Raw genomic sequence first — 12,383 nt, 5'->3', positions numbered from 1 at the left:
CTTCAAAATAACGAGAAAAATTAACTTAATGTTAATGCATAGGGACAATGACCTTAACTAAGTCCCAAAAGTCGTGTCAGAAGTGGGATTCGAACCCACGCCTCCATTCGGAGACCAGAATTCCCCGTTGTACAGGAAGGTGTAAACCTTGAGTCTGGCGCCTTAGACCGCTCGGCCATCCTGACACTATAAACATGACTTAAGAATATTTACTATAGTTTTTCCGATACAGTATGTGAACTTTCACGTTATTAGTACTGAAATTAGTTTAACCCTGATTAACTAGTAGGTTTGTGGATTTCTTTTTGAAATTAGCATCGCTTACGTCTAGTAACCAAACCATGTTTTGCTGCCATGTTTTCACTGTCTGGTTTCGTAGCGTTAACTTAATTAGCCTACAACACAACTCCTTGGTTAATCTAACTCTAACGATCTAAAAACTATCGAACGTTGATCTGAGCTTTTCACGACCTCGGTTTTCGTGTAGTACGCAATCGTGCGAAATGCGGATTACTTTAAAGTATTTCACTGTTTCACACTGAAAATTATTCGGACTTACAACGCCACAAAAAGGCGTGTCAGAAGTGGGATTCGAACCCACGCCTCCATTCGGAGACCAGAATCCCCACTAACTCAGGGAAGGGCTGAACCTTGAGTCTGGCGCCTTAGACCACTCGGCCATCCTGACAACCAAAGCGGCATCTACAGTCTACGACTATACCTATAGCTACTTCATTAGTTTGTAATGAAAGATACGAAGTCATTTTTATAATATGGCAAGGAGGCGTTATCCGTGTAAAATCGTTTAGCTAACTCTAATTTCGTTAACCTCGACTAATATATTTTCCACGAATAATCTACTTGAGCTATCCCGTCTATGTACTTAGCTAACAAGCTCATTTCAGGAAGTTGTGAAACGGATTTAGCCAGATAACCTAGCTAACGTTTACAACCCTTAGGAAACATCAGGAGTATGTCGTTTAGCTAGGTAGCTAGTTCACGTGTAGCTGTCACTGATTTAACCTACTAAGGTGTAAAATGTCTTTTTACATTTCCTAAACTGTTTTGTTGCCGGAAGAAGAGATGGCACGTGCAAGTTGCCACGTTCACGAGCCTCCAAGCAGCCATCGCCGAGGCACGTGCGGTGCAACTCATGCTTTGCACGGAAACACCGCTGCAAACAGCACAATGCCATGCAGGTGCGTCAGCAAGAAGGTGTTCGGAGCTGCACCCGAGTGAGTGGCAGTATAACAACTTGTGTTGAAGAGGACATTGTCCACTAGTGGCATGAACCTGAGCAACAATAGGACTGTGTCCCTCCAGTGAGTAGTGTGCAGCCTTCAGTAAAGACAACCATCAACGTTGGCACTACAGCCAGCACTATTGGCTGCAGCTGCAGACTTTAGGGTCAAGTGTAGCATAGACGGGAAATGGCTCACTGCCCTCATCGGCACAGGATTGTTGGCCTCGGCCAGGCGTGCTCCCTTACACTGGGAACAGAACACCAGGTGGAGGAAGACACCGGATGGCTGGGAAACAATCGTTAATTATGCCATTGGCAGCCAGTGGATACGAGAGGGAAGAAACTGTTCCCAGTCATGAAGGGCCTGAGCTGAGTAGACAAATTCTGGATCTTGGCTATAAGTGCACACTGTTTGGATTTGTGGCTGCTGGGGCCTTACTCAAACTTAAGGGGAAAAAACTTTCTCCATATCTGACCTGATTCGGACATATGGTGTTGTATATGTGTTACCTCTATTTCTCACACACATACTATTTAGATATGGATATGATCATTTACACTTGCTTATTTATGCATGATCTACTTGCATGTGTATGTGTGTGTGCCCGGCCGTCATTACATTGTAAGAGGAAGGCACATGTTTAACACAGATGACTCATCAACATAAAGTGAAGAGAGCTGTGACAGTTCAAAACATTATGTCAGCATCTAATTATGGTTTTAGGACAGTTTGAAGGCCAAAGACACTTTGGCTGAAGATTATTCTCAAAGTTACCAGAGCATGTGTTTCATAGTGCGGCATCGTCACAGAGTGGAGAGAGAGAGCAGGTAGCATGGCGAGGTCTCTCAAGATGTCCTGTACTTCGCCACAGACTGTACTTAGTTTAAATTTAATGCCTATGTTTATTATTCCAATTGTTAATTTGTGTGTGTAATTTGTGTTGAAATTGTCTTGAATTAGTCACATCCTTTACCTGTTTGTTTTTTGTCTCCATTGCCTTTCAGCTTAATGAAAACCTTTTTTTTAATGTTCAAAATCCAGGGTTGATGCTAAGATTATCTGTATTTTAGCACCAGGTTCAGCACAGTGGGCTAATAGCTCTTTGCATGTGCTTTCTTCCTGTCTAAGGGACAGTGGCATCCAAATCGCCCTGTGTGGATGATAACGGGACTGAGTCCGAGTTTGCTACCTGTGTGGAAGATAAAAGCAACAAGTCTAGGTTGTCCAATTCTACTACCAGAAATAGAATACAAATCAAAGAAAGTCTCTTTAAAATATTGTAGAATGTTTTACAATTATTACGTCAATTGTGGAGCACTCTTGCACTGATCAGAGTATCCACATTCCAACTTTTAGTTCAGGGCAAATCTAAGATCAGAAAGGTGATCTTACAATGTAAAATGAAGATTTTTACACAGGTTATAAAAGATTAAGAAAAAGAAAATCAGTTTAAAAGTCAGTTCCAAATCCATCACACATCACTTTATCATCACAAAATATCATGTAGTGGTATATTTTTTACTCATTACATCTAATAAAAAAACCTACATTATTTCACTTCCCACTTTCTAAAATGTTACTCTATAAATCCCCAGACAATCTGTACCAAAAGTTCCTAGCAATGACTCACACTGGTAGCATCCTTAATTTAAGTTTGGCAAGATAGCTTTAGTGGACAGTGCACATGCATAAATAGCATGAAGGTACATTACATGGATGCATTAATACATTCTATAATTAATTTTATCCACAATATTACAAATGAGTAACAATTAACTGCACAAAATTTTTAATTGTAATCTCTTATATTATTTCATTGCAAGAAAAATTGACACCTGTAGTCTCTGCTCATTATATATATATATATATATATATATATATATATATATATATATATATATATATATATATATATATATATAACATTACATTACCTTACATACACACACACACACACACACACACACACATATATATATATATACAAGTAGGCTATCAGTTTCTTTATGATCACTTATAAATACCAGTTCCAACACCATGTTCAAAACATTAACAGTGTTCTGCAAATACATATGGTATCAAAACCACAAGAGTCAGCTTAATATGAACAGAGGGATAAATACATAAACACATATTTGACATTGTTAGCACTTTGGTTAACTGCAATGTTCTACCCAAGAGTATTTTAAAGGTGACTTGTCACACTTAGCCACACAAGGCATCCACCCACTCTGTTCAGTTCCACACCCTCCATCTAAATCGCTCTATAAAGCATCTCCCCTATTAGCCTACTATGTGGTGCTCATGCAAGTACAAAATAACTGGCAGGAAGGAAACACCACTTTGTACAGAAGCATTCTGACTGGTTAATACAACTGGACCATGTCAAAATTGTAGCTACTAATTACTGACCCAGGGGCAGTAACAGAATTTTATCTACCATGCAGATATTTCTCCATCTTATTCTCAAAAGGTGTCTATCCATAAATGTTTGGTATGGGATGAAAATTAAAACATCCTATAGTGTGGAGAAGGCAGTAGCCTACAAGCTCTGATGTATATTTCTCTATTTCCACAATCGGCAAGGCAACAACAAACTAAGACTACAAAAAAACATTTTTACAGCATTTGTTCAGATTCTTTCATTAAGTTATAGCTAAATAGTCATGAAGGCATTCTGCCCAAAGTGGATTGTGCATCCTTTGAAATGTTCCAATTTGTATACAATTTAACAAAAGATTGCATTATGTAGCTCATTACCAAGCAAGTCGAACCAGAATCAGAGAACCAATCATTTGCAGAAATAAATAAATAAATAAATGCACGCAGGGGGACCTTCCCTGCAATACCAGTGAACTTGACTCTGCAAATTATCACATGTAATCTTTACTACAGCCAAATGGGGCTAGTTTCATTTAGTTAATAATATCAAATCAATGCTTCATGATCAATAAACAGTGATTAATGGGAGTTGACACAAAAGATTACATAAATTAATTACACATGGAAAAAGCGCTTAAAATGTGAGCATTTTTCTTAAACCATGCCTTTCACTATATAGAACACTGATTTGTGCATGTGTTCATGTTTGCAAATTGTATATGGCCAAACTAGGTTTACAGGAGGTAACATATGTTAAATATTTAGACAGAATGTGATTATGCCAGAATTTGACTAGCCCATTTTAACATGGCCATACATGGTCCCGCATCAACCTCGAGCACAAATGCATGCACACACACACATGCGCACACATAATTTTGGGTGTATGTTTTGCCAATATCTCTACACTCTACTATTGCTTAACTTCCTTGGGTTTATTTCTTTCTTGCTAATGTCTGTGTTTACTGCTCTGTTTCTGCAGGGACACAAAGGCAGAACCTCTCACAGATCTTCAGCTCCTCAGCAGTGATGAGATGAACCATAGTGATCAGCACTCATCTTTTCCATTCACACAGAGCTTGTGCCAATCACTCTTGTCCATGCTAAGGATAATTTTCAGGATACCACAGGAGTCATGTCCCATAGCTACAGAAACAGGAACAGACATACACAAAATAAATCAAACTTTCTGTAATAAATTACAAAATTCCACTACTGAAATACACATGCTACTTGTAGAACTCTGGGGGGAGGGGGGAGGGGGGGAGAGAGAGAGAGTGAGTGAGTGAGTGAGTGAGTGTGTGTCGCACTCTTATGCTGCTGCCTGACCTTAATGACTTTATCAGCACCAGAGGTCAGCAACCAGCTTCTGGTCGGCTCATAGTGCATGTGCACCACTGCATGTTTGCTATCATGGAATGTTGCTGTGGGTGCCCGTCTTACAAAACAAACAAAACCTTAGTGTCCTTTAGTGATCAGACCACACAGCATGTAGATTTGACATCAAAACACTGAACAGGTACAAAAACAAACAAGTCTATCCATACATTCATCAAGACTTAAGGCAGTAAATAAACTATTCATTCTGGATAGAACATGTGTCAAGCTGCAGTTCCAAAAAAACAAATTAGCCTTCTTCCTGCTCCAACATACCTGAATCAACAGCTAATTATTAAGCACTTATACAACATCGAATTACAAAAATTAAATAAAGTTCGAATGTACTGTAATATTACCGTCTTGTAGTCAACTGCTGCCATAACAAATCTCATTTGCAATTACAATAATTAAAAATAATAAGATAAAAATAATCATAGTTTTGTATCTTTTCAAATAATATTACATAAAATATTAAGTTTGCAATGAAATAAGATTATATCATAGTGAAGACTAAGATTGAAATTCCTATTCTTTAATCAACTTCAGTTCTACATGATAGTGAGTGGAGCCTTTAGAGCAAACAGCATGTTATGTGGCAACATAGAAAGTAGCTGCTGACTGAATAGCACTCTGGTAACTGTGAAAGTGGTTGTTGCTGCTCTACTGACACTGAATTCCATGTGGAGAATATTTTTTGAACTAAAAACAGTTATAGCTGAAATGCAGCTAACTACTGGAGCACCTTAAGCCCAGATCTGCAAAAAATAGTCGGCAGATAAGTAAAATATGGTGTTCCAACAGTATAAAGCATTTTTATGGAGGGCACTCACTCCTCATCGGTGATGGACTCATGGCAACTGTCACACACCCGCACCTCAAACTCAAAGCCCAAGAGTGGGATGGTGGAGCGCTTAGATGAGCACTTCCCACAGACAGCCTGTCCGCACTTCCTGCAATGATGCTGGGGGAAAAATAAACAAAAAAATAAATAAAAACAGGCATACCTTCAGCTATGGCCCACAATGACAAGGGGAAGATAGCTTAGATGCTTCTTGAATAGCAATAGTCCATCTGTGAAAGATTTCTCGCATTGAGTTTATATAGTGCCCCCCAGTAAACATGAAAAATTTGGTGAGAGTTATGAGAATGGTACAAACATGAAAATAAAATGTATGGCATAGGTATTTAGGTGTGTAGTATGTGAGAAGTGTGTGTATGAGAAGGGTCACCTGTCGCAAGCCAATCTTTTTAGTGTCCCACATTTGTTTAAAGTTCCAGAAGAATGGCTGTTCACACTTCTGACAGGAGTCACTGTCAAGCCATTCTGGAGTCTGAGAGGAAAGACAGAGAGAGACAGAGAGAGGGGACGGACGGACACACACGCAAGTGCACGCACACACACAAATACAAACAACACACACCTTTACATGACCATTCTTGTGCACATTAGTTTGCTTACACAGCACACGTGAGCAAATCGGTCACCTCTTGTCGTGCAACATCCATGTTCCAAATGACAATTCCTCCATCAGACCCACAGGAGATGAGTTGACGAGTATGTGGAGCATAGCACAGACCCTGTACCCTCTCACTACACACACACACACACACACAGACACACACACACACACACACACACACACACACACACACACACACACACACACACACACACACACACACACACACACACACAGAGGCAAAAGCATGTGCATGTGCGCACTCACAAACACCCCTTAAATTCATAACAGAAATCACCTGCACATCACTTAACAGTATTAATATATAGAGCATTAATATATAGAGCATTAACATATAAAGCATTAACATATAAAGCATTAACATATAAAGCATTAACATATATTCTCTATATATAGAGAGCACTACTGTCTGTCTTGAGAAAGTATGTATATGATAGTCAACTTTGTTTTATTTATGTGTCCTGTTTATGTGTCTCCATATGTGTATACTTTGAAGTCTGTTTAGTTCTTACTTGTGTCCCTGGAGTTCAATGGCCGTTCCTTTCCGTCCCCCAATGTCCCACATAATAATGGAATGATCTGAACTTCCAGAAAATAAGACCCTCTGTACTGGGTCCCAATATAAAGCAGTCACATTGCCTGCACACACACACACACACACACACACACACACACACACACACACACACACACACACACATTCAAAGAACAAAGATAATACATCTATTAAAAACAAAAAAGTAAAAAAAACAACAAAAAAAAACAGGTTTCTTTGTTTCACTCACTGTGCTCACTAATAATAATAATAATGCATTTCATTTTGAGTCTAAAATATAAGGATTTTATATAGAAATAAAAATAACTAATAAATAAACATAACTTAGCTGAACTAGCTAAAGTGCATTTAAAAGCAGCACCGGCCAGCCATCAAGCAACTTATAGCAATACTCTCATGAAAAGCTCATGAAAGTATATACTATTCTCATGATCATATAGACTTAGCATGTCTTATTTTTTAGAAAAGCATATGTATCTTTTCATAAAAGATAATGTGCAATTTTAGTGATGTTACTTATAAAATACATACCCGTGTGACCTTTGAAAGTGGTGACCAGATTACAGTTATCTTGCTCCAGTTTCAAAATAGTCACTTGACCAGAATAGTCACCCACAAATGCATGTCTGGTCTCCACATCAAACCTAACAGACAGCTTTTCAAGGAAAATGCCACCGATGTCTCCTAACCTCTCACAAAGACAAAATAAAGTTTGTTGTGATGTGGCAATGTGAGCCACTTTTATGTCTGTGTACAAAAAAAACCAAAACATTTTCATTGTGTTCAGATAATATTGTTTTAAGTAAGGGCATCTTTAATATGTTATAATATTACTGTGTTATTTTGACTTTACTAAATTGCAACTGTTTGCAGAGACAAAAAGCAAACTACACTGTAACACTGCCTCCATTACATGCTTAAAAGAACTGCTTTAATTTCAAAGGTGTCTCTAAATGTTGGTATGCTGATAATCTGTGCACGTTAGTGTTTGTGTATGTGTCATCGTCACTTACTAGACAGGAGGACTGTCTCTACTTGAGGCGATCTCAGGCATCTTACTAGAATTGATGGGGGGCAATATCAGTATTTTTTCTGTGATTTCTCACTATAACAGTTATATCCTAGCACACACTGCCTTTATAATTTATAACGTCAATTGCTGCAATGCTCTGAGCCAGTCACCTCAAGTCCCAAAAAGTATCACGTATGTAGGGTACTAACTGTTCCGTTAACATGACCCAACAGGAACCATGCACTCTTCTTTAAACTGTGAGAGAACAGCTAACTACTATACTCCTCAGTACCCATCCGGGACATCTATATCAGATATAATGTATTCTAACCTGTGCATAAATGTTTTATTTCTAGTACTGTGACAAAAGATTCATGACAAAAACATCTCAAGATTTTCACTCCTCAGAAAGCAACAACTTGTGCAGTTTTCTGTTTTTTGCAGTAAATGATCTGAAACTCCGCACTATACTTTCTACCAATATTCATTGAATAAGGTTGTGTGTGTGTGTTTGTGTGTGTGTGTGTGGTGTTAAAGGATACTGGAGTCCAGACACCCATGCTGTGGTTCTGTAGGTGCCCAGCTGCTGCCCACTTTCTGAACAGTGCCAGGTAAAGCTCTTATCCTGGCCTGTGCTTAGGACCCACTCCATCTCCAACACAAATAACACCACAGTAACACCACCCTGATGAGCTACACACACACACACACACACACACACACACACACACACACACACACACACACACACACACACACACACAGTTCAGCAGAACACACACATACACACATCATGGCCACAAAAAAAAAATAAAAAAGCGTCAAGACTATGCATAAGTTCTGTGCATACTGTATGTTCTCAAACAAAAATGGGAAATAAACTGTCACAAATACCATAAGTATGACTTTATCATGTATTATAGCCATGTCCACTCTACTCACCTTGATACGTACGAGCTGGTGTCATTTTATTGTAGTCTTCAGACAGGATAAACTCCTGAAAAGATAGGAGACATCATACACACAAAAAACATTTTAGATTAGCATGCCAAATAAAATAATCACGTGATCCAAATATTTGTGTAGAGCCATTATACAATTAAAGCTTCTGCCCACAGTAAGTCGTACCTTAAGGCAACAACATCTTTAGAGTGCCTATAATAGCTAACAGTACAGAATTATACTTTATTATTTGTAGGGTCTTTTGTATGGCCAAGACCAACAATCTGAAAACCTCTTACATTCTGTGTATGTGCTTTTGTACATGAATGTAGGTTTAGGAATCTTGCCCAAGGACTCGTATTGGTATAGTATGTGGTACCTCGAAGGGGGATTGAACCCCAGTACCCGCCAGTGGGAGAGGCAGCATTGTTACACACTACACTTTATCAACCACTACAAATGTAAATTACACTACATTTGAATGCACCACATGCAGTCAACACTAAATTACATTACATTTAGAGGCATAACATTGGTCCATGTATCCATCAAAAGAACATCTGATTTACAAGTACATGACAAATGTAGTGGTTTCATTAGTCGGAACAATATCTGAAGTGTTCGGCAAGTTAATCATAGCATGTTGTGGTGTAGTAATACTGAGGTTTGGTAATGAAAAACAGTCTATCTGAACAGTTTTATAAGTAAAGATTAGTTAGTGACTGAGGCATGTAACACATTTATGCTGGGAAGTATACATTCTGTTAAACGCAGGATGTCCCTTCAAAATATGCACTATTGATTCTATTTTCTGGTTGCTTAAATGATAACACACAAGAAGAGATCCTGCTATACTGAATATCATCACAGATGTCAGACACAAGGCCGCAGGCCAAATAAAGATATCTCTGGTATCTTTTTAACACATGCACGCACACAAAAATACAAATAGCTGCAGTGCTGGTTAGTGAACCGAATGTAATATTTGTGAAGGCCACACACGTTAAGGTTTTGTTTTGCTCACTCACAGAGACGACTCCATTGTCCATCCCAACAGAAATCCTCCTGGTCTCTGGGTTGAAAGACATACACGAACAGGGAGCTGCAACACAGCGGGTCAGTAATCATGACAGCTATAAACACAAACACACACACCCAAAAGCAAAAACACTGAGATACAAACATACAGAAACATATGCACAGGCACACCCTTTACTGGCTGAATGTGGACTGATTTCACAATCACAAAACAGTTTTGAAGACAATGTGGACTAGCAACAGGAAATATGCATGCTCAGAGGAGAACTGGATACAAGCTCCAGCACTGATTTAACCAGCCTAAACATGTACACAGTCTCTGACACAGCACTCGAACAGTAGAGAGGTAATGTACAGCACGGCCATCTATCCTCTCCCAAGTCACACCTTCCACACTGAACCAGGGTAGTCCTGCTTAAATCATAATGTAGACTGATATGTAACAAAGAGATGGAAATGTGCTATCCTAGTCCATTTTAAACAGATCAGCACAGTCCTCAGTCCTGTTAGTACTGTTGTGAGACATTAAATGTGAATTTGAAACAGGCCTCTGACCGCCATTATCAGGAAATGTCTAATAAACTTGGATTAAATGACAAAGTTCATGTTAAAGTTCATGAATCGTTGAACGTTGTTTCAACAGCAATTCTTTGTTGTTGTACCATCAATCAATATTTATTTATTCTAAAGCAAATGATTGCCCAAGCCCAAAAGAACTAGGCCATTAGGTAAAATTATGAGTTCTCACTGACAAATCTGTCAAGCAGTTTTGCTTGTGATAATGATAATTACTCAGTGAGGGATCTGAACACTCCTGGCTCAGCTAAAGCTCTGTGGTCAGCAGCAGATGAAGTGGAGCCAACTCACCTGGCATTGTATGGTACACACTGGGCCAGTACTGTCCACTATCCCTCTTCAGCCAAACTCTGACCGTCCTAAGAAAAACAGACACGATTTACTAGTCCATTGAGTGCAACTATCAATTACAGTAATTACAACTTACTTGTTATTTCATAGAGTTCTCAAAGAACATCAAAATCCTGGATTTTTATCCACACCAATCCAATACATTTATTTCAATTTTCTGCCCTGTTAAACTTCAACCAGCAGGCGACTCTCTACCCAAGATTAAAACATTACAGCTGTGTAAACCTCCTCTGTACTGTTGTCTAGACAAATGTGTGCATTTCTGCTGGCAGAATTTCCATAAGGCTATGCAAAACATAGTGAATTTGCATTTAAAATGAATACAGAAGGAGCGTTAGATAGTCATCCTGGAACGTTTCCCAGCTTCACGCTATATTAATTGTTAAGATTCTGCACAGTAATTGTGGTTTCAAAACAAGGATTAGCCATGTCATTTCAGTTGTGAAGCATTTTATCATATGTACCGCGTAGTTTGACCAAACAGATGACCGTGCCAGCTGGACTTACCTGTTAAACAAACCCGGCACTTGGACGTTTAACCGTAGCTATGTTTTGTAAACACGCCTACATTACCGTATATTTTAATCCCAAATTAGACGGTTTTAATCGCCATACCTGTCTTGGGAGACGCTTATAACACCGTCTTCCTTCGGGATGATCACGGCCGTGTTCACCACGTCCTGAAACGCTTCGATCTCACTCAGCAAGACAGGCGTCCGAGCCTGGGCAAGAGGGCGGATTTCGGCCGCCATGGGGAAGTTAACGCTGCGTTATTTCGGTCCTTTTTCGAAAACATAACACCCCAGCGTGACTGCGGTGGTAAACCGTGTCCCCCTGTCCCCTCCCCAGGTTGAGTCGGACAGGGATGCTGAAGGTCAGCTGACCAGAATAGACCTCGGCTAGTTACTCACGACGCCCTTCACTATTCAAACCGCTGCGTCCTACAGGCGGTATTTTGTAACGAAGCAAACCCACTATATTTTAACTTGACTTCTGGCACAGAAAATGATATCCCTGCGTTACTGAACCTCAAACACTCAGGATATGAATAACCGGAAGTCAAACGTCACCGTATGTAACAGAATGGAGGATATTGTAATAATCCTAAAATGATGCAGCGGGATAATATAAATTTTCGTGCCCCGTGCTTGTATATGGTGATTGTTTCTTAATTCGAGCAGTCGACGAAGTCAGTTTTATTTTTTATGAATTTCTTTGTGTCACAACCAAGCCTGACCGTCTCGCTCACCAGTTTGAGTTTGTTCCTCGGATCTAGAAAAACCGATTTGTGTCACCAATAAGTCAAGAATGTGTCGCGCCTGCAGTGTGTATGTGTAATGATTCTGTAATATGAGAGTAAGAGCTGCAAAAGGTATTGAAAAAGAGAAGGACGGGAGGATACTGTGGGATACTGGAGATGC

General features: G+C 39.3%; 1 protein-coding gene and 2 non-coding genes across 5 annotated transcripts; all 3 read right to left on the bottom strand.

Annotated features, from left to right (window-relative positions):
• Positions 1-74: 74 nt before the first annotated feature.
• Positions 75-185, bottom strand: trnal-caa (transfer RNA leucine (anticodon CAA)). Its single transcript has 2 exons — positions 148-185; positions 75-120 (listed from the first exon to the last, which is right to left on the bottom strand). It is a non-coding gene; the product is annotated as a tRNA-Leu (tRNA).
• A 391-nt stretch (positions 186-576) lies between these two features.
• trnal-caa (transfer RNA leucine (anticodon CAA)) lies at positions 577-688 on the bottom strand. The gene is made up of 2 exons: positions 651-688; positions 577-622 (listed from the first exon to the last, which is right to left on the bottom strand). It is a non-coding gene; the product is annotated as a tRNA-Leu (tRNA).
• A 3,034-nt stretch (positions 689-3,722) lies between these two features.
• Positions 3,723-12,019, bottom strand: wdfy2 (WD repeat and FYVE domain containing 2). Of its 3 annotated transcripts, none has more exons than XM_081720627.1 (12): positions 11,578-12,019; positions 10,903-10,970; positions 10,026-10,099; positions 8,998-9,052; positions 8,057-8,101; positions 7,575-7,727; positions 7,000-7,126; positions 6,492-6,597; positions 6,236-6,337; positions 5,837-5,967; positions 4,956-5,064; positions 3,723-4,772 (listed from the first exon to the last, which is right to left on the bottom strand). In XM_081720627.1, exons 1-12 carry the CDS (start codon positions 11,712-11,714, stop codon positions 4,743-4,745), a joined length of 1,137 nt encoding a protein of 378 aa, XP_081576753.1. In that variant the 5' UTR covers positions 11,715-12,019; the 3' UTR covers positions 3,723-4,742. The 3 variants fall into 3 exon arrangements, with proteins under 3 accessions (XP_081576753.1, XP_026879099.1, XP_081576754.1); XM_027023298.3 differs by lacking the exon at positions 8,057-8,101 and adding an exon at positions 8,598-8,748 and having other exon boundaries at positions 7,575-7,687; positions 11,578-12,016; XM_081720628.1 differs by lacking the exons at positions 4,956-5,064; positions 8,057-8,101 and adding an exon at positions 8,598-8,748 and having other exon boundaries at positions 7,575-7,687; positions 11,578-12,017.
• Positions 12,020-12,383: the final 364 nt, after the last annotated feature.

This window comes from Electrophorus electricus, chromosome 9 (assembly GCF_041902795.1).
Source record: "Electrophorus electricus isolate QZ-2024a chromosome 9, ASM4190279v1, whole genome shotgun sequence".
NCBI classification, from domain to species: domain Eukaryota; kingdom Metazoa; phylum Chordata; class Actinopteri; order Gymnotiformes; family Gymnotidae; genus Electrophorus; species Electrophorus electricus.
This window is presented reverse-complemented; position numbering and strand designations above follow the sequence as displayed.